The 18,276-nt window shown below is 39.3% G+C and overlaps 1 protein-coding gene across 3 annotated transcripts; it reads left to right on the forward strand.

Annotated features, from left to right (window-relative positions):
* The first annotated feature begins 5,968 nt into the window (after positions 1 to 5,968).
* znf217 (zinc finger protein 217) lies at positions 5,969 to 14,797 on the forward strand. Of its 3 annotated transcripts, XM_079677687.1 has the most exons (6): positions 6,051 to 6,083; positions 6,800 to 6,946; positions 9,797 to 11,162; positions 11,341 to 11,448; positions 11,548 to 12,861; positions 13,310 to 14,797. In XM_079677687.1, the coding sequence occupies exons 3-6, from the start codon at positions 9,857 to 9,859 to the stop codon at positions 13,417 to 13,419; spliced, it is 2,838 nt and encodes a 945-aa protein (XP_079533813.1). In that variant the 5' UTR covers positions 6,051 to 6,083; positions 6,800 to 6,946; positions 9,797 to 9,856; the 3' UTR covers positions 13,420 to 14,797. The 3 variants fall into 3 exon arrangements, with proteins under 3 accessions (XP_079533815.1, XP_079533813.1, XP_079533814.1); XM_079677689.1 differs by lacking the exon at positions 6,800 to 6,946 and having other exon boundaries at positions 5,969 to 6,083; XM_079677688.1 differs by lacking the exons at positions 6,051 to 6,083; positions 6,800 to 6,946 and adding an exon at positions 6,953 to 7,087.
* Positions 14,798 to 18,276: the final 3,479 nt, after the last annotated feature.

Raw genomic sequence — 18,276 nt, forward strand, 5'->3', positions numbered from 1 at the left:
TGTTTTGTCGTCCATCAGTAGAGGAACAAGACAAACTGGATGTGGAGACAACTGCAAAACATATGTGGCTCAGCAAGTTTTACTGAAATAATATTACATCATATGTTTTATACGATACAGGACTAAACGTGTGAGCTAATAACACATGACATACGAGTCAAAGCTGACTATGTTGGGTGTATGAGTACTCATCTATGTGTTTATCTGTATGGCTAATAGACAAGTGACGGGCATCTGATAGACATGCTCACAAGGAATACAACTCTCCTCCATGAGACACCTTAGAGATTAAAGATATGAAACAAGATCTGAGGAATTGTATATTCCAGGTAAAGGAAGCCCTTAAATCTACCATTACCATTTATGATGTAATTTCTGTGATGGATCGCACAGGGCGCAGTCTTTGGAAGGATGTGTTTTAGAAGGTAATGTCTGAGACCCACCATTCACCCACCATTAAGGGATGAGTCTCGGCCCCTGAAGGCATAACTCACGCTGCTCCTTTGTTATCAATGAGACACACTCTTCTTGCATTACCCTCTATAATAGTTGTGATCATTTTAAATCGGGCATCAAAGTAATTGCCATGGCACTTAGGGAGGAAAAAGTGAGGTATTGCTCTCACGATATGAAACATGTGGTCCATTCTCTGAGGATTGATTTAAATTAAGATGAACGTTTTTGTCTCATTGCTATGTGCGAAAAAAACTCATTAGTAAACATAAAGTCATTAATTATTTACATGATCTTAAATTCAAATCCTTTAAAGCACCACGCCAGCACTTCCTTATGTCTTCTCTTTCTCATGCAGTGATTAGGAAATTCACTCGGCCTATTTTGCCAAAAGAAAATGCAGATGACAGCTGCATGTCGCTACAAGCAGTCCGCCAGAACTGTGGGTGTTTCAAGGCAAGGCTTTTCTACACAATCTTTATTTCATGAGCACAATCACAGACAGAAATGAACAGTGGAGTTATAGGTATGGATTTTACAATGCGTACAGATTGTACACCCTGCATAAGCTCCTATTGACCACCATGTTGCTGCAGTTCATCCCAAGACAATGCACGGGACTGTGTGAATGCAGCGAGCTCAGAGGGGGAGGAACAAGGGAACAGTGGGCAGGGAGGCTTGACAGGAGGCCTGCTGTCAGACCCAATGTGCATCAGGGCACTGCTCGCTGCAAACAGTTCTGTAGAGTGAGGAAACATTAGGGGAAATCATCCCAGGGTCAAACACATTCAGATTATTCGCAGTGATCTTCCCTCCAAAGGACAGTCCTGATGGTCCTGCTGGCCCAACATGTGTGTTTGTGTTAGGGAGGCTTCCTCATGCAGATGCTTTCAAGTGACTTTTAGGGCTGGTTTTTGTGGGGCTTTTCAGGGGAATGTGACATCCTGCTGCAGGGACAAAAGGCGTCTGTAGTTTGATACCACACATGCTATACATAACTGGAGCTATTTGAATGCCTCTCTAAATAAAATACATGTTTTCTGTTAATTGGTGTTGTTTGTCCTCAGATAAATGGAGTTGGCTGTGTTCAGTTAAAACAACATTTTAAATAAGATGAATTAAGAAGTACTTTATTGATCTCAATTTGGGTAATGTTTGCGTTGCAGCGGCATAAAAAGACAAGGCAATGTACATAAAAGAAAAAGACTAGAAATAAACAATCCAAAAATATTTCTGAAATAGAAATAAAATAGCATTCAAAAAGTTAAAAAATATACATGTGGAAATACAAATGTACAGGAACTAATCATAAAAAACAGTAATAAATGATGATTATTAGAGCCAATCAGCAGATGAAATGCTTTCATTTCCTTTTTTGTACCCGGTTAATGTCTTGACGAGTGTTTCGCGAGTAAACAGACATGGTAAATTGCATTTTGATGTATGAATTATGTCTAAAAGTAAAACATCATTGAACAAATGCGGCCCGTAACAAGGGATTATATGTTTCTGCTACAGCAAATGCATGACAAATGGTTTTTAAACATTCCTGATGAATGTAGATTATTACATTTAGATGATCAGCCATGAAGATATCCATCTAGAATACATATGGTTTACCTCAGACTCATGGACATGCATCATTAGGATGAGGTTTCTCATAGCACAGGCGGATCAGAATGATTGACTACAGAGCAAATGCGTCTAAACCGAGGTGTGGCATCCTAATCTGCCAATTTTAAATGTAAGATCTTTTCACATGTTTCCAGGCGTTGTATTTTAGATTTGAGATTAAGAACAGGTAAACAGCATTTTGTTAGTTTCTCCTTGTTTTGATGATTAGAGAAACCTAATATTCCAAATAGCAGTATTCAACAGATGCATAACTTTGCTATGTTTATCTAAATAATAATGGCTAAGAAACTATTCAATAGTTATCTGCATATTTGTTTATTTCTGTATACCTTCACTATAGTGTATTTTCCCAGTCCTCGACGTTATAGACTTTATTTCTTTTATATATTGTATTATATGGGTCAATATGGGATACTGAAATAGTCAGTATTGAATTGACAGCAGCGCACTAGCAGCAGAACAAAGAGCACATCCTCAATATCTCCTCAGGAAATATGCAAAGTATGTCAAATATTTGTATTACTCAGAAAAAAGGAATGCTTTTTGGTCCTGATCAAATGTGTCACACTGATGATCCACGACACAACAGCTGGTTGCATTGACTTAACATTGCCGGCTCGGGGTGAGAAAGGAGATAATATATTATCAGTGTCTCTCAGGATTATGAAAGAAGCCGGGCGGTGAATCTGGAGGAGAACAAAGCAGTCAGCTGCTCCTGGCACGTCAAGACAAAAAGAAGCAACCTCAGCCTTTCCCCATTCGCTGATCCGGTTCCTCTCAGGCTGTCTGTCTCCTGAATACATAATTACTAATTCGAGCATTCAAAGATTGCCACTTTACCTTTAATTAAAAGGTACACACTTCTGGTTTGAATGCACAAATGTATGTTGTTGTTTTTAAACAATCTGAGACAATGAGTTTGCAGGATTGTGGATGAGAAATGACATTAGCATAAAGTCAAACAATAGGACACGGTTAATTGAATCAGTGAACAGTAAACAACGTTCGCCCACTTGTTGCTGTCAATACCACTTCAGAAAATGAATGCTGTGTAATTAACTGCATTATAATTGAAAGAAAATCTGGTTAAACACAAAGCTACCACCACCTCCACATAGATGTCTTTTTTTATGATAGGCTATAACATCTCCTGGCATTTTCATCATGCTTCTGCAGATTGATAGCCTTTCACAGAGCCTTTGTGGCCGCAGAACAATAGGAAATGAGCGGGAGGCCTCGACGTGTCACATGTGGTGCCTTTGATTAACATACTAGACTTGTTTGTGTAACAGGATCTTGGGGTGAGGAAGGAATACCAAAGTACTGAATCAGTATCACAAGTCAGGGAAGAACATGTAAGTGGTTGAGTCCTAATAAAGGCAACTGAATGCAGGATGATTCAACACTGTACTGGGAGAACATGTGGGCTATCTTTTGAAGACTCTTTATTTAAATGTATCTTTTTTAATGTGACACTTAAATGTAATTCATCAGTCCAATATGTACAACTGATGCCATGGTGAATATGTTAACTAAAATGGCTAGGTTGAAATCCTCCAACCCAGAACATTGAAATAAAGTGACCAACTGAAGAAAACGCACCAAAGTGAATGGAAATACATATTGAAAAAAAGTATAAATATTTGATGTACAGGAAAAGGAAGAGAATATGTAAGAAAAACGCGGCTGACTGAATAAAAAATACAGATTAATAGAATAAGTATTATATAATAAAATATTTGTGATAATGGAGACACAAATCAAAGAAAAAATGGAAGAATAATGCAACTAAATAAATGAAAAACACAAAGAGGGACATTGTGGAAAAATAATAAATACAATATGTATAATATTACTGATAACGAAGTTTATTTATATAGCACATTTCAACACAAGGCAATTCAAAGTGCTTTACAAAAATGAAAGACATTAAGAAACATATTATAAAATGACATTTAAAAACACTCACTTAAAAGCAAAGATACATGAATAAAAGTGACAGTGCACTTAGCTCTGACTCTCAATCATTGCTAACATTTTAGCAGAAATAGTTTTCTATCTCCTCCATTTCTTTTTTAACTTGTCCTTTAGTTATTTCAAGTGTTTCATGCTAAACGAACCCCCCTTTGGAAAATTATAATCTGACCCCACGGTACCTCTTTTTTATTTTGAAATGCACATTAGTTAAGTTTACCTTGTCTTTCTAGGACTTTTTTGGTATCCTTCGTGAACCAGGGTCTTGAAACCAAAACTAATTCCTGTACCCCATGGTACCTTTTTAGTTTAACTATTCCTCTTCTCTTTAAATGCACATTAGTTAAGTTTAAATGGTCTTTTCTAGGACTTTTTTGGTGTCCTCCGCGAACCAGGGTCTTGAAACCAAGACGCCACACGTAGGGCACTTTAACCACCTACGAGGGGACTTTAACCCCAATAATGACTTTAACTACCTTTGGGGGGACAAGGCAATTCAAAGTGCTTTACAAAAATGAAAGACATTAAGAAAATGGCATTAAAAAGCAAAGATAATAAAAGTTACAGTTTAAGATATGAATATATCAATTAAAAGCAGCGGCAAAAACGAAAAGAAAAAAGAAAGGAAAAGTGCACTAAATTAATGAAAAATAAATAGGTTTAAATAATAAATATTATATGTAAATAATACCGATAATGGCAAAAAAAGGAAAGAAAACAAAAGAAAAATGCAACTAAATAAATCAAAAACAAATAAGATGACTTTATGAAAATATAATAAAAAGTATATATAGTAAGTATATTGATGATAATGGAGATTTAAAAAGAGAAAGCAAAAAAAAATAAAAAAAACTGAAGTTCCCCAACACATCTTATGCAACACATGGCCTATTTAACCCAATACTTGAAGTTACGAAATAAACAATACAATCGTTTTTACTATAAGATATGTTTTATACATGACAAGGGGCTATTCTTTTTGTATCTGGCCTTCATTGGTGCCTTTGGAAACGTCTGCTTGTCAAACCAGCAGATTGTGTTTTAGGAACAGCAGATTGGTCTGACCTGTTTTGTAACAGTTAGTATAACAAAACCATTTTTTATATGGGCCTAAAGTCAAAACCCTATCACTGCCTATACGAGAGGGAGGGTAAGACAACAATCCAGCCAAAAACATTTGTCTTTGTTCACTGTTCCTTAACTGGGAGTGGTTACTGATAAAATGTTATTTCTTTTTATGAGACATTACTGCCACTAGGGTGTGTGTGTGTGTGTGTGTGTGTGTGTGTGTGTGTGTGTGTGTGTGTGTGTGTGTGTGTGTGTGTGTGTGTGTGTGTGTGTGTGTGTGTGTGTGTGTGTGTGTGTGTGTGTGTGTGTGTGTGGCTCAATAATGAATGTACACTGAAGTCTACTGAATATCCTCATTGATTATACAATGTATGGCTTTAGGCTGCCATCAATGCCTGGTGTCTGTTTGTTAGGGTGGAGGAGGGGCTTTCTATTTAACTTCACATTACCAAGTGGGTGTGATTGTCTATATCTTATACAAATCAGTGTTTTCATCTTATTTATGTTATGTTATTATTATGTTTTGTGTCAATGCAACCTTATAGGGACTTTTCATTATCCCTGTCATAATTTAGTATTGTGATTAGACTTGTTAGAATAGCTTATAAGGTTGGACATGCCCCTATCTAGGCTGTAGGGACTCTAGGGATCCACCCCCTCTCTTGATGATCAAACACATGCATTTGCATATGGCTTTATAAAAGGTATTTTTTTTAGGTCACCACAAATCAAATTTCACATAAAACCGTCATACTTTAAGGTACGTTTTGCATATTTTATAAATGGGAACTAGCCGATTTATATCATGACTCACTCGACCAACCTGCTTCTGCAAAAAAAAAAAAGAAGAAAAAAACCTCATGTAACTGTGAAAAGTTTGAGGCACCCCTCCCCCATCTCCACATGGTGGCTGATGCATGACGTGAGAGCGTGGACGGAGGGTTACACTTTAGGTAGGTTCACTGCAGCAATACATAAGAAACAGTGTTGTTGTGTAGCCTGTGGCCATAATCTGCATAAAGAAACCAATTCGGTGACTGTTTATATACATTAAAGTAGCTTTTAGACGCGTTATCATACGAGCTCGGCCAAAGTCAGTGAAGTAAACACAGTTAGACATAACACATTAGACTGTCGTATAATGGAAGTGTATTATGGGTGATTTAATATACATGACAGTTAATAAGTGTCCAAAACAGCCATACCTGTATCTGGTGACGAAGCAAGATCTCGTAGTCTTACATCAGTCCTACGCATGTATGTTTTCTACCTCATTCGCATTGTTTTTTTTCTTGATTAAGATCTTTATTGGAAAAAGTCATGTAAAAACAACATGGCTTTCAGTGTCTTCGAATACAAACTAACAAAAAAGCATAGGTGTATACAGAAGAGAAGAATACACGTAACAAAAATAATGATAATATATAATTATTAATATTTAAAAAATATGTTAAAAACATAAAACAAAGGGCTATGGTTCTTTACATAGATGGTATGTGTTGTGCTTGACAGTTTCATTGTTTTGTATTAATGTAATGGCATCACTATAATAAAGACACTCATTGTGAAATACATAACATTTACGGTTTAATTCGCGTGTTTTTACCAGGTTTTTACACTTATCTAAATCCCTTTTATGTTATTCGTCGACCACGTGACTGCCCTATAGGTTTTTTGGGGTTGCCGTGCACGCGCTTCCATCTTCCCCTTGTGAGAATCGTTGGAAGAGGAGGGAGCGCGCCTCAGAGTTCAACAGCTGCACACAGTGAGGAGCAGGACTCGAACAAATATGATTCACATTCAAACAATTCAATAGGTGAGCTGTTTTCCCCCAGAACAAAAAGGCGTGTATATGTGAAATGAAGAAGAAGCGAGAAGTCACACACTTCGCTCTGAACTCCTGAATTGACTCGCTCGTAGTATCAAGTGTCATTATTAATCCGGAAATTCTCACTTGGTAAGGTATTGTTTGGTGACTTTCTGCAGTTTTCTCGAAGACAACACAAAGTGTGCTAACGTTTAGGGAGAATTCGAGTCTGTTTTTGTCAACGTTGTCGTGGTTACGTTAACTTTATCCGAGGTTTTAGTTTAAGAAATGGCGTTAAACAAATGAATAATCAACATCGTAAGTACACAATGTATCGTTCATTTGTTGTCATGAAATCCTCGCTAGAGGAACGTGTTTCCACTCAATGTAAAGCGTATTCTTTGAAGAAATCAGCCATTATTGATATATTTAAGTTGATCGTTTAAAAGAAGTCACCCTCGTGTTCTGGTTATTATACACACATAGACATCTTATAGCAACAACGCTTAACATTCTTTGATTTTGGATTAATTTGATTAAACTTAAAGGGTTTAATGTTAAAGTGACTTTGAGCATCCCCCACTCCATAGCAAACTAGTGGTGTTAACGAGGACTGAGTTTACTTAAATAACAAGGTGGCTAACGCTGCCTCACACAAAGCAGGCATGCTCTTTAAAAAAAAATCACACTGGGTCATTATCGACAGTAGCATGGTCCCACCTGGGTTAAGTCAAAAGTTCAACAAGGCAAAGTCATAATGGTAAAGAAAATAGCGGAGGTGGGAGAAGTACTCAGATATTGTATATAAGTAAAAGTAGAAGAGTGTAGGAATACTATGTTACAAGTAAAAGTCCTGCATTCAAAATGTTACTCAAGTAAAAGTAGAAAAGTATCAAAATATACTTAAAGTACCAAAAGTAAAAATACTTATTATGCAGATTGGCCCGTTTCAGAATAATATATGATACGTTTTGATTATAATTATTGTCTGTCTTCAAAGCTGGTAAAGGTGCAGCTAGTTTTAATGACTTTGTATACATTACTGCAGGGTAGCTTGTGAATTTACTCCAGGTGTAACTAAAGTCTGATTTAAGCGGTGATTATATTTCACAACATTAATCCTATTTAGTAACTAAAGGAAAAAAATAAATGCAGTGGAATAAAAGGACACAATTTCCCTCTGAATTGTAGCATAGTAGCATAAAATGGAAATACATACCTCAACATTGTACTTAAGTACAGTACTTCAGTAAATGCACATAGTTACTTCCCCCCTCTCAAAAATAGTAACATTTTGCACCAAAGGTGGAAGAAGTACTTAGATTATTTGTTAAGTAAAAGTAGCAATATTAGAGGGTAAAAATACAAGCAAAATATGCATTCAAATTTGTACTTAAGTTTCATTTCCCAAAAAAGTATAAGCATTAGAAAAATACCAAAAGTACTTGTTATGCACTAAGGCACATTAAAACGGCAGACCTTTTTATTTATTTTTATTAGTGTTGCATTTATATGTTTATCACTTCACTTCTCACTACTGTTAAACCTAACCTATACTAATATATCATAATGTATGTGTCAGTTTATTATTCATCTAACACTGCAAAGTAACTAAATATGTAACATAAATGCAGGGGACAACATTGGCCAACCAAATATAGTGAAGTAAAAGTACCATAATGTGAAAATGTTCATGTAAAGTTCATGTAAAGTTCAAGTACCTACATTATTTACTTAAGTAGAGTACTTCAGTAAATGTACTTAGTTGCACAACCTGCCACAATGCTGAAGTTTATTGAGGAGATACAGGTGGTTCAATGAAAAACGATAAACAATTTATTACCAACTACTTTCCCCAGGTGTAACTATTCATTCTAATACTTATTCAATGTATATTTAAATAAAATAAAGTGTGGATTAATAGATATTGAGACTGTAAAGTGGACTGCTGTCTGTTTTGCTTTTGTAGCAATAGTACCTTTTAGTATTAATTGAACTTGCTCTACCAGTCGCTCCACCCTTGGGACAAACAAACATAGAAGTTGATGAGGATTTCTTCAACGTTGTACTGTCTGTGTCATCAGTTCATGATACACACACAAAAAGAGCTACTGAGACCAAAAACAAGGAAGTATTCAACAGTCAGACAAAGGGAAAATAAATGTAAGGTTATTTACTCCTTAGAGCTTCCTTATAATTAACAATGTGAGGCAGACAGGCGCTGTTGGCCAGTATAACATCAAAACGTTTTATATCTTACATGTTTGACTGTTTTTGAAATGTTGTTGAGTGCCAATACTTCATTCGGTTTACTAAAAAGAAAAAAAAACATAGTTGTCAAATTGAGTAAAGGTATGTTTTTGTCCAGGAAAGGCTAAAAAAAAGGCTATATTGTTTTAATTAAGTGATATTTGAATAGCTTGACTCAACTTTAGTTCACTATCATCATCAACTATTATTTTGAAAAACAATTGTAGCTTAAAGCTTTGTTTTTTGCAAACACATAATGTAAATGTATGATAGTTCTGATATTTTCTACTTCACTGTCTCTTTCATATTTTCCACTTACATTATTGTTAACACTTTTGAGTTTCCAAACTGAAGAAAGTTAATTAGTAAAAAGAATACTTGTGAGCAGTTCAAAGCCATGTCTGAATGTTTTATCAATGACCTGTACAGAGAGGAAACAAGTTGTCTGTGCAGTTGATTGCTTAAGAGATTTGTTTCCTGTTTCAGTCTTAAGGGTAGGCCGTTCTCTCTGTATATTTATAAATGTATTCAATCTCCAATTCAGTAGCAGCTACCTGATTCTGTGTTGACATACAGCAGAGTCTAAAGATACTTTTCCTTCTGTTTCAGGTCCCTAATAACTCGGACAGTGTGTGCAGCGTCCCCCCCCCCCCCCCCCTTCAGAGCAAAATGCCAACTCACTCTCTGTCACCGTTTGTGGAGAGCCCAGATGGACTTGCCCAAGATATTCTTTATAGTAACGCGAGCACCCCAGGGCCCGGCTCCAGCATGACACCACACACCACCTACTCAGAGAAGGCGGTGTTGCAATCAGGAGGAAGTGTGCCACTCTCTTGTATGTTCTGTGATCACACGTTCACTCACCAGGACGAGTTAGGACCCCACGTTCTGACACAGCACCCCTCCACCTTCTCTGAGCCGGCTGTGCTCCGAGTGGAAGCAGAGTTCAGGATCCCAGGAGAGAGACCCTGGTCCAAACTCAGCAGCATCCCCGTGGAGGAGGAGGAGGAGGAGGTTCGCAGCTGCATCGTGTGCGGACAGGTGTTGCAAGATGCCAACGAGCTGGAGGCCCACATGAGGAAGCACAAGGACTACTTCACTTACTGCTGCAACTTCTGTGGACGGAGGTTTAGAGAGGCGTGGTTTCTGAAGAACCACATGAAGATGCACGTGAAACCAGGAGCAAAGAGCAAGTCCCAGCAAGATCTGGAGACCCCCGCCACGGTCAACGGTATCGTCCAGGACACTCCTCCAGGACATGTGAGCACTGTTTACAAAATGTGCATGGTGTGCGGCTTTTTCTTCCCCGACCATGACAGTTTGGCTGAGCACAGTAAGGTACACAATCGAGAGGTGGAGCCCGGCAAAGATAAAGACAACGAGGAAATGGAAGACACCACTGCCAAACAGGAAACCTTTCTTCACAGTCTAAACCTCATGCCTCGCTCTTTAGGAAAAACAGAGAGATCATCAAAATGGATTCCCCAGCTGGATCCATTCAACACATATCAGGCCTGGCAACTCGCAACAAAGGGCAAGATAGCAGTTGGCCCTAACAATATTAAAGATATCGGCCAGGAAGCCAGCACAGACAATGAGGAATGCGGCTCAGATAAGGAGGAGTTAAATAATATTTGGTCTGAGGGACAAGGAGACAAAAGCGCCAAAGAAGGCCTCGGGAAGGAGCTCCGACCTCAGGCTGTAGCAGAAAACCCAGCGCCGAAGCGGAGGTCTCTGATGCAAAAAGACAAACACAAAGAAAGGCCAACCACTTGTGAGGAATGTCAGAGGACTTTCAGGACCTACCACCAGCTGGTTCTCCACTCCCGGGTCCACAAGCGAGAGCGAGTGGGCGGAGACAGTCCCACTTCCTCTTTGGAAGGGAAGTTGTCGAGAGTAGGCTCATTTGAGCACGCAGAAGAAGGCTGCGAGGAAGGATTTGAGGAAGCAGCGTTGACAGAAAACCTGGGTCCAGGTAAATTACATTACACTCTCATTCTCATACTGTCCTAATTGGGATTTAGGAGTTGTTGTTCATACAAAGAACTTTACCAAGTGCTCCCCCTGCTGATGGGAGAGATTATAACACCTGCTTTTTGGCTTTTATACGGTCTTATTCCTCTCTATGTATGTTTTTGCGTCTATTTTCAAAGGTGAGGATGGTTTTGATCGATCAAAGGTCAGATCAAAGGCGTGCAGTTATTGTGGCAAATCTTTCCGATCCAGCTACTACCTCACGGTTCATCTCAGGACTCACACAGGTATGTCCAACACGTTTCAATGACTCAATAATGGAAATCATTCTGCCTTGTATTTGAAACTATGCTATAATTAGGTGTTTGTATCTTTGTTTGTTTCAGGTGAAAAACCATTCAAGTGTGCTTACTGCGACTACGCCGCGGCCCAGAAGACTTCACTGAAGTATCACCTGGACCGCCGCCACAAGGACAAACCCTTAGTGGACATCCCCAGCAAACCCACGCCCTCTCTTAACGATAAAAAACATGGGAGTGAGGAAAGTCCCGCGCCGAATAGATCCAAACTCTGGGTCCCCGCAGCCAGATCGTGCACCAACAGAACGCCAGAGGACAGATTTCAAAGCATAAGCAGCAAGATCGGCAAACCCCTCGCCCAGATTAATGCAGAGTATGAGAATTCGACCGCTAAGTCTGCTTACTCCCCGACGGACAGTTCGCTCATAAAGTGTCCCGTACCCGTGAGCCTGAAGATGGAAGTGCAGGAGATAAAAGACGAAAACTGCGAGGAGGACCCGTTAAATCTGTCCTTAAAAGTGTCTCTCTCCGTCCCCGCCGGCCCCAAAAATGCATCGGTAACAATCTCCTGCTCGTTGTGTGCGTACAAAACCATGTACCCCGAGGTTCTGATCATGCACAAGAAGCTCACTCATAGAGACAAGTCAGACGGCGCGAAAAAGAACAGTTGTTTGAAAGTAAAACGTTTGACAGGCTGCCCCCCTGCGCTCGAAGGGAAAGACGTCATCCCCCTTCCGATGATCGACCGGCGCCACCCTCGTCGAACCCAATCCCCTCCCCCCCAACCTCCGAAACCACCAGAAAAGACCCCCGAACCCCCAAAGCACTCTCCTATCCGTGCCCCCGTGCAGGAGGCTGTCCAGGAGACCCAGCGCAGCATCGACACACATCCGGAATATTCCAGGTACACGGAGGTCAAGATGAAACCAAACGCAGGCAACAAGTTCACCATGGAGCGCACGGCCCCCCCGGAGAGGGTGGGCATCGGGGAGAGGAGTTACCCGGTGAGGAGCGGAGTCATCTGGCACTCGGATGCTGCCCGGCTCTGCCTCTCCAGCCGGTTCGGAAACCTCCCTCAAATGGATTTTGGCGAACCTTCGGGCAAGAGGTTAAAATACGGCGGGGTCCCTACGGGCAGGGAGGCGGACCCCGGGGACATGCTGGGCTTCAGAGGAGCAACAGGGAACAGGATGCTCATCTCGGGGAGGAAGAGCATGCCGCAAATGCCGGGTCCATCCACAGCCTCCGAGAGCTCTTTGAAGACGTCCGCAGCTCTAGGAGGGAGTCTGGACGCTGAGTGGGGCATGATGAACCTCCTGCGCTCCTACTCCCCCAACGAGCTGGCCTCCCTCTACCACAGCACCGCAGGGAACCCCGGGCAGCTGGCCAACCCCAGAGCAGGTATGTTCCAGAAGTCTTTAATTGTCCTGCACCGGGGAAATATACGGCAAGCAAGAGTATAGTGCAGATTAATTCAAAAGAGAACACTCATATTATATAAAAAAGAAGGCACACGTTTTTATTAATTAAAACACAATAAGTGGAAAAAAAGAAATAACAGACACCATGGTAAAAAGAGAACTTTAAAAATATAGAAGTTGCTCGTCCTGTTTACAGATTGAAAATGAAGTTGACATGTATTATGTTTGCTATGTTTATTTGTATTTACTTGTATCTGTATTATTGTGTTGCGCTGTTGGAGGAGGCTGTGGCCTAAGATTTCCATCGACATAACTTCACTGTACGAATAACAGTAAAAGCCTTGAAACCTTGGATCAAGAAAGGAAATGACTTTTATGTCTGCATAGCCTGGCGGTTTGTAGAGTTAACATATCATATTCCTCCTCAGGCAGAACTGTGCTGTACCAACACTTACCCACAATGCCCAGCCTCCAGAGGAGAGATTCCTCGGGCCCTTTCCCTCACCAGCGCTACGGGACCACTGACAAAAGCACCTAAAGTGGCACCAAGGTAAAAAAGGTGGACACATATTTTTGAAGAACAAACAACTAGAGCTTTTCTTTTTTTCTGATTTGTGAACCCTGACCAGAATGCTTTTCCTGGTGCTGATATAAAAGTCATAATTGAACATATTGAAAATAATTAGATTTGAGCCATAATTTCTTGGAGGATTTGTTCAAATTAGGATTTAAGAGAGATGGTTTGTGCTCATTAGGCTCTCCAAACGTAATATGATTTTCAGAAGAGGGACGTTTGATGCATTGACATTTCATGGCTGAGGCTGTTTATTTTCTTTTTGGATAAAAAGTGCAGATCATCTCTCTTTGAAGATCAACTGGTGTACACGGTGATATTTGTTTCTATTCAAAACTGTTGCTTAATCCAAATTTGACCCACGCTAAAGTTCAGATATCTGTAAGTGTCTATGACATAACAGTACACTTTGTGGGATGACATAAATATATCTGTAAGCTTTCAGTAGATAAAAATATATAAAGTAAAGTAATGTACATTTTGTGTAAAATTGCTGCTCTGTTCTCTTACTGTTTATGTACAGGCAGTAATGAAGCACTATCGTGGTGTTTCCCTTCTCCAAGGCACTGAAGGGTGGGGATTCTCTGTTTAGTAACTCGATGGCTCACACACAGGCCACAGTACCAGGTCCTGTGTGTGTGAGTGGTCTACCTCATGTTGTCACGCTGTTATTTTTGTAAAGCTGCTGTAGCCATCATGTCAGCTGAGCCTCTGCTCCTAGTTATCGATCTGAGACGGATGTTTTGATTTGTAGTATAACTAGACAGACTTGTATAACTACATGTGTTTGTCAGGCATCTCTGTGTTAGTCTGCTGAGGCCACTTCTGGCGCACCATTAACTGTAACACAGAACCGATTGTTTGGTTAATATTTGTCCTTTTTGAAAACAGCTTTCATCTGCTATAGTGGTGCCTCAAATCCTTACGCTGTAATATATATTAAATCTCACCAGTTCTGTTATCAAATGGCGATGCTGTATTATTTTGGACGTTACATTTTGTCACTGTTCAGGCAATGAAAGTGTTATTTAGTTTCAAGTTGCAGTCATTCCTGGATGTCATCAGGTGGTAGATGCATCACTATAGTTTGGAGGAAATATACAGATGGTTGATAAATGGTTCGATGAAATACACACTGTGAACATAACGTCTCAGGTAAACTCATTTACGAGCCGTTTAGTCTTTTGTGTAATTTAGTATTTCTGCCACTTTGAAAGGCTTGGGTTAAGTTATTTCTTTTGTTGTGTTTGGAATTCACATTACATGTGTACTTATGTAAAAAGGAAAATATTGTTTGAGATTTGTACGACACATTTCAATAATAAAGTGAGGCAAAAAACTGTGTGTTCATTTTGGTTATTTTATTGATAGGCAATCTACTCTAATGTAGGTTGTAAATGGTCTCAAATATGTATATTAAGCAAGTCAAAAAAAAAAATCAAAGCACACTCAGATTTGAGCAGAACTACAATGCACTGATTTCACTTGGCTATACATTTTTAGCCAAGTAAAATCCCCATAGTGTGCCTTGGATTATTTTGAATGGAGACTGTACTAACATATATTTTCAAACAATATTCCACCCATGCAAAGCCCTTTGCAAAATGTACAGATGTAGCGGCAGTTTGAGGCCTTACATGCTTTCAATGTAACTTTAATTGGTAGGCTGCTGTCGGATGTGACTGACAGAATACAGGATGTGTACTCCTTTTACTTTCAATGATCCAGACTGACCACTAGAGAGCAGTATTTACAAAGTCTAGATTTGAACCATGTCAGATTTCAAAGCCTTGCATGTTCAGTTTGAGCAGCATGCAGTACAGTCCGTTACAAGTCTGTTTATTGTGGCCAGGTGAGAATAAATAATAACAGAATTATATTCCAAATAAAGGAATGTTTATTAACCTTGCTTCTAAGTACACTTTAAAATACAAACGTCTGTCTCAAAAGTACACTTTTCTACAAGGGACAAACAAAATGCTGTTCTCTTTGCTTTTAAATGAACAAACCTACTGTGTCCACTCCACACCTTAATTGATGATGTCACACAGGTGTTGCCAATCAGCTATCAAAGGCAACACCTGGTGTGCAGTGCTTTGTGATTCGGTGCACTTTTACTCTTTGAAAAATAAATGTTTCTGAGAGAAGTTTCTGTCTTCTTTAAAAGACACAAGCACACTATTGTTGGATATATATCTGCACACGGAGACGCCTGACAGGACCTATCACGACGTGCATTCTGTAAACAACAAATTGCAAGAGACAATCTTCAGCACATTGAACACTTTAAACTTTGATTTTTTTTTTTTCTCTTACCCCTCCTCCCTTTTTGAGTAGACCACATCTGTTTGCTGTCTGTTCCCCTGGGCCAGCACTGTGTAATCTATTGCATTAGCTCACATTAGTGCATATCGCCCATGGGCCTTGGTAATCACAAACGCAAAATGAGCATTTCACTTAGCATCACCCTCATATTCCCCCACACTATATGGCAAACTTAGTGCAGAGGCATGGCAGAGAACGCGAGTCGACAACAGCTTATGACATGCATCCTGTTACTCTGCATCCCCGTGTCCAGAGTGCTGCGAGCTCTTTCATTTCAAAAGTGCCTTTTTTTAAATAGGCAAAGATACAATTTGAATATTCACTTTTTCTCTGTAATTTGGGTGCTTCAAGAAACATTAAGATTTGTGTATATCTGCCAGAAATATGGCCTGACCTTTACCTACCTCTTTATACCTTGCAGATGAATGGCACTGCAGGCCTCTCTTTCATTAAGCTCCATCACAGCTGGGCTTGTAAAAAAGAAATCATTATTTGACATAGTAATGCAGAAAAAATAGATTAACAAAACCTAGCATCTCTCAGCTTCTTCGTCTACAAGCAACAGATTTGATTCATTTACTAGATTTGTTTATTTATTTGCCCACTTCATTTTTGATTCCCCAATACCATGTCTCATTGCCAATTATGCATCTGGACAAGGACATGGAAAATACCCATGTTTCATGCAAATTCTCTTGGGATTTTTTCTCTCCAAATGCTTTGGCGTAAAACACCTGAGGTCTTCACACAGCTCCTTATCACGTTTATTTCTCGTCACATTAGGTTTTGTGTGATAAGAATTCAAACAGCAGACATTTCAACTCAATACACAAATGGCATTTTATGCCCGCATTGCCATCCATTCATCTGTTCAGTGTGTTTGGTTTTAGAAGAGGCTTTGTTAAGCAATTCCACCCCTTTTCTCCTCCTGTAGTATGAATATAAAATCTCCTACCTCCCTCCCTCCTTTTTAAAAGTAAACTTTGTGTTATTCTCCGTCCCCTTAAGTGCTCTCTCCTCTTATTTCCACTGCTTTCATCTCTCATAATTGTTGCCTCCAGATTGTCAACTTGCATGAATTAGCAATTGGGCCAACAAAGCAGATACGGTCAATTGTTGAATATCCTGTCAGAATTTGAGGCAGAAAGTCTGCTCTGGCTGTGATTGCTCATCATCATCATCACCACCCCATTCCTCTGAGGATGAGGAGCAATGTAATGGTTCCCACAAAAACAGCCCCTGGCCTCAGGAAAGGGATTTGGGTGTCTGGAGACAACAGGGGCCATATGGAGCGGGCTGAGATAGCAAGGCACATGTACAGAATAATGGATGATGTGTCATGTTTCATGTTGCAGAGAAGCCATCAAGAGACTTGGTTTAGGGAAATCAAAGGGCTCACATACACCAAAAGCGACTGTTGGACCATTTAGCAGTTTTTGTTCATTTTTATGTTGGGTGAGCTTATTGAAGCCTGGAAGAATGTGTTGCTCTACTTTCTGTGCCTCTGGTCTGTTGAGGTTATTTTGTGAGTAAATACAGCGATTGGTTATTATATAAGCTTATAATATGATGTCATAGCAAGCAGATTAAATTACTTAAACAGCCTGTTTCTAAAAAAAGGGACAATAAATTGAAGAGAAAGTAAAAGGCTACATATTTAAATAGATGCAAAATAACTGGATTAGTTCGAGATATGGGCCACTGTTGTATTCTACAAATCTTTTTAAAGATATGCCTGTCTACTACTCCAGACACAAACATCTCAACAACAAATGGATGAGTGTCGTAACATTTTGGATAAACATTCATGGTCCCCAGAGGATGAAGCTCACAGACTTTTGCGACTTCCCACATTTCCTGTACACCAACAGCAGACATATTCTGGTTTTAGGGAAAATGTTTAAACTACTATCTGATAGATTGACATGCCATTAGGCTCACACATTTATGGTCGCTTCAGGATGAGCTAACTATCATTTGAACTCTCCTTAATTTAAGGTGACCAGATTTTCAAAATTAAAACCGGGGACATTGAGTTTTGCGGTCAATATATCATTAACATATCCAATTTTCTTCACTGTTAAAGAAAAAAGGGGGACAATTCTGGTTTAATGTCATTCGAACATTTGAACTGTTGGATACAAACAGAAGGAAGATAGCTCATATATGAGACTTCAAAAGGTCTTTTATTTTGAAACTGTACATCAGATTGTCCAGATTCTCTCTGAGTGACTAGATGGGGTGTCCTGCTATCACCCTGGAGTGAAATAAGTCTTTGATAATTTGACAGTTTTTTATTTATTCTTGTATAAAAACAGAAGGACGATAGCCCATATATGAGATTTCAAAAGTATTTTATTTTGAAATTCTTCATCAGATTGTCTTGATTTTCTCTGACTAGATGGGGTCTCCTGCTATCACCCTGAAGTGAAATAAGTATTTGATTGAATTCTAATGACTCTTTGATTATGGACGGTTTTCACTAAATAAATAATA

The sequence above is a fragment of the Notothenia rossii genome (genome assembly GCF_949606895.1).
Source record: "Notothenia rossii genome assembly, chromosome: 4".
In the NCBI taxonomy this organism is placed as follows: Eukaryota; Metazoa; Chordata; class Actinopteri; order Perciformes; family Nototheniidae; genus Notothenia; species Notothenia rossii.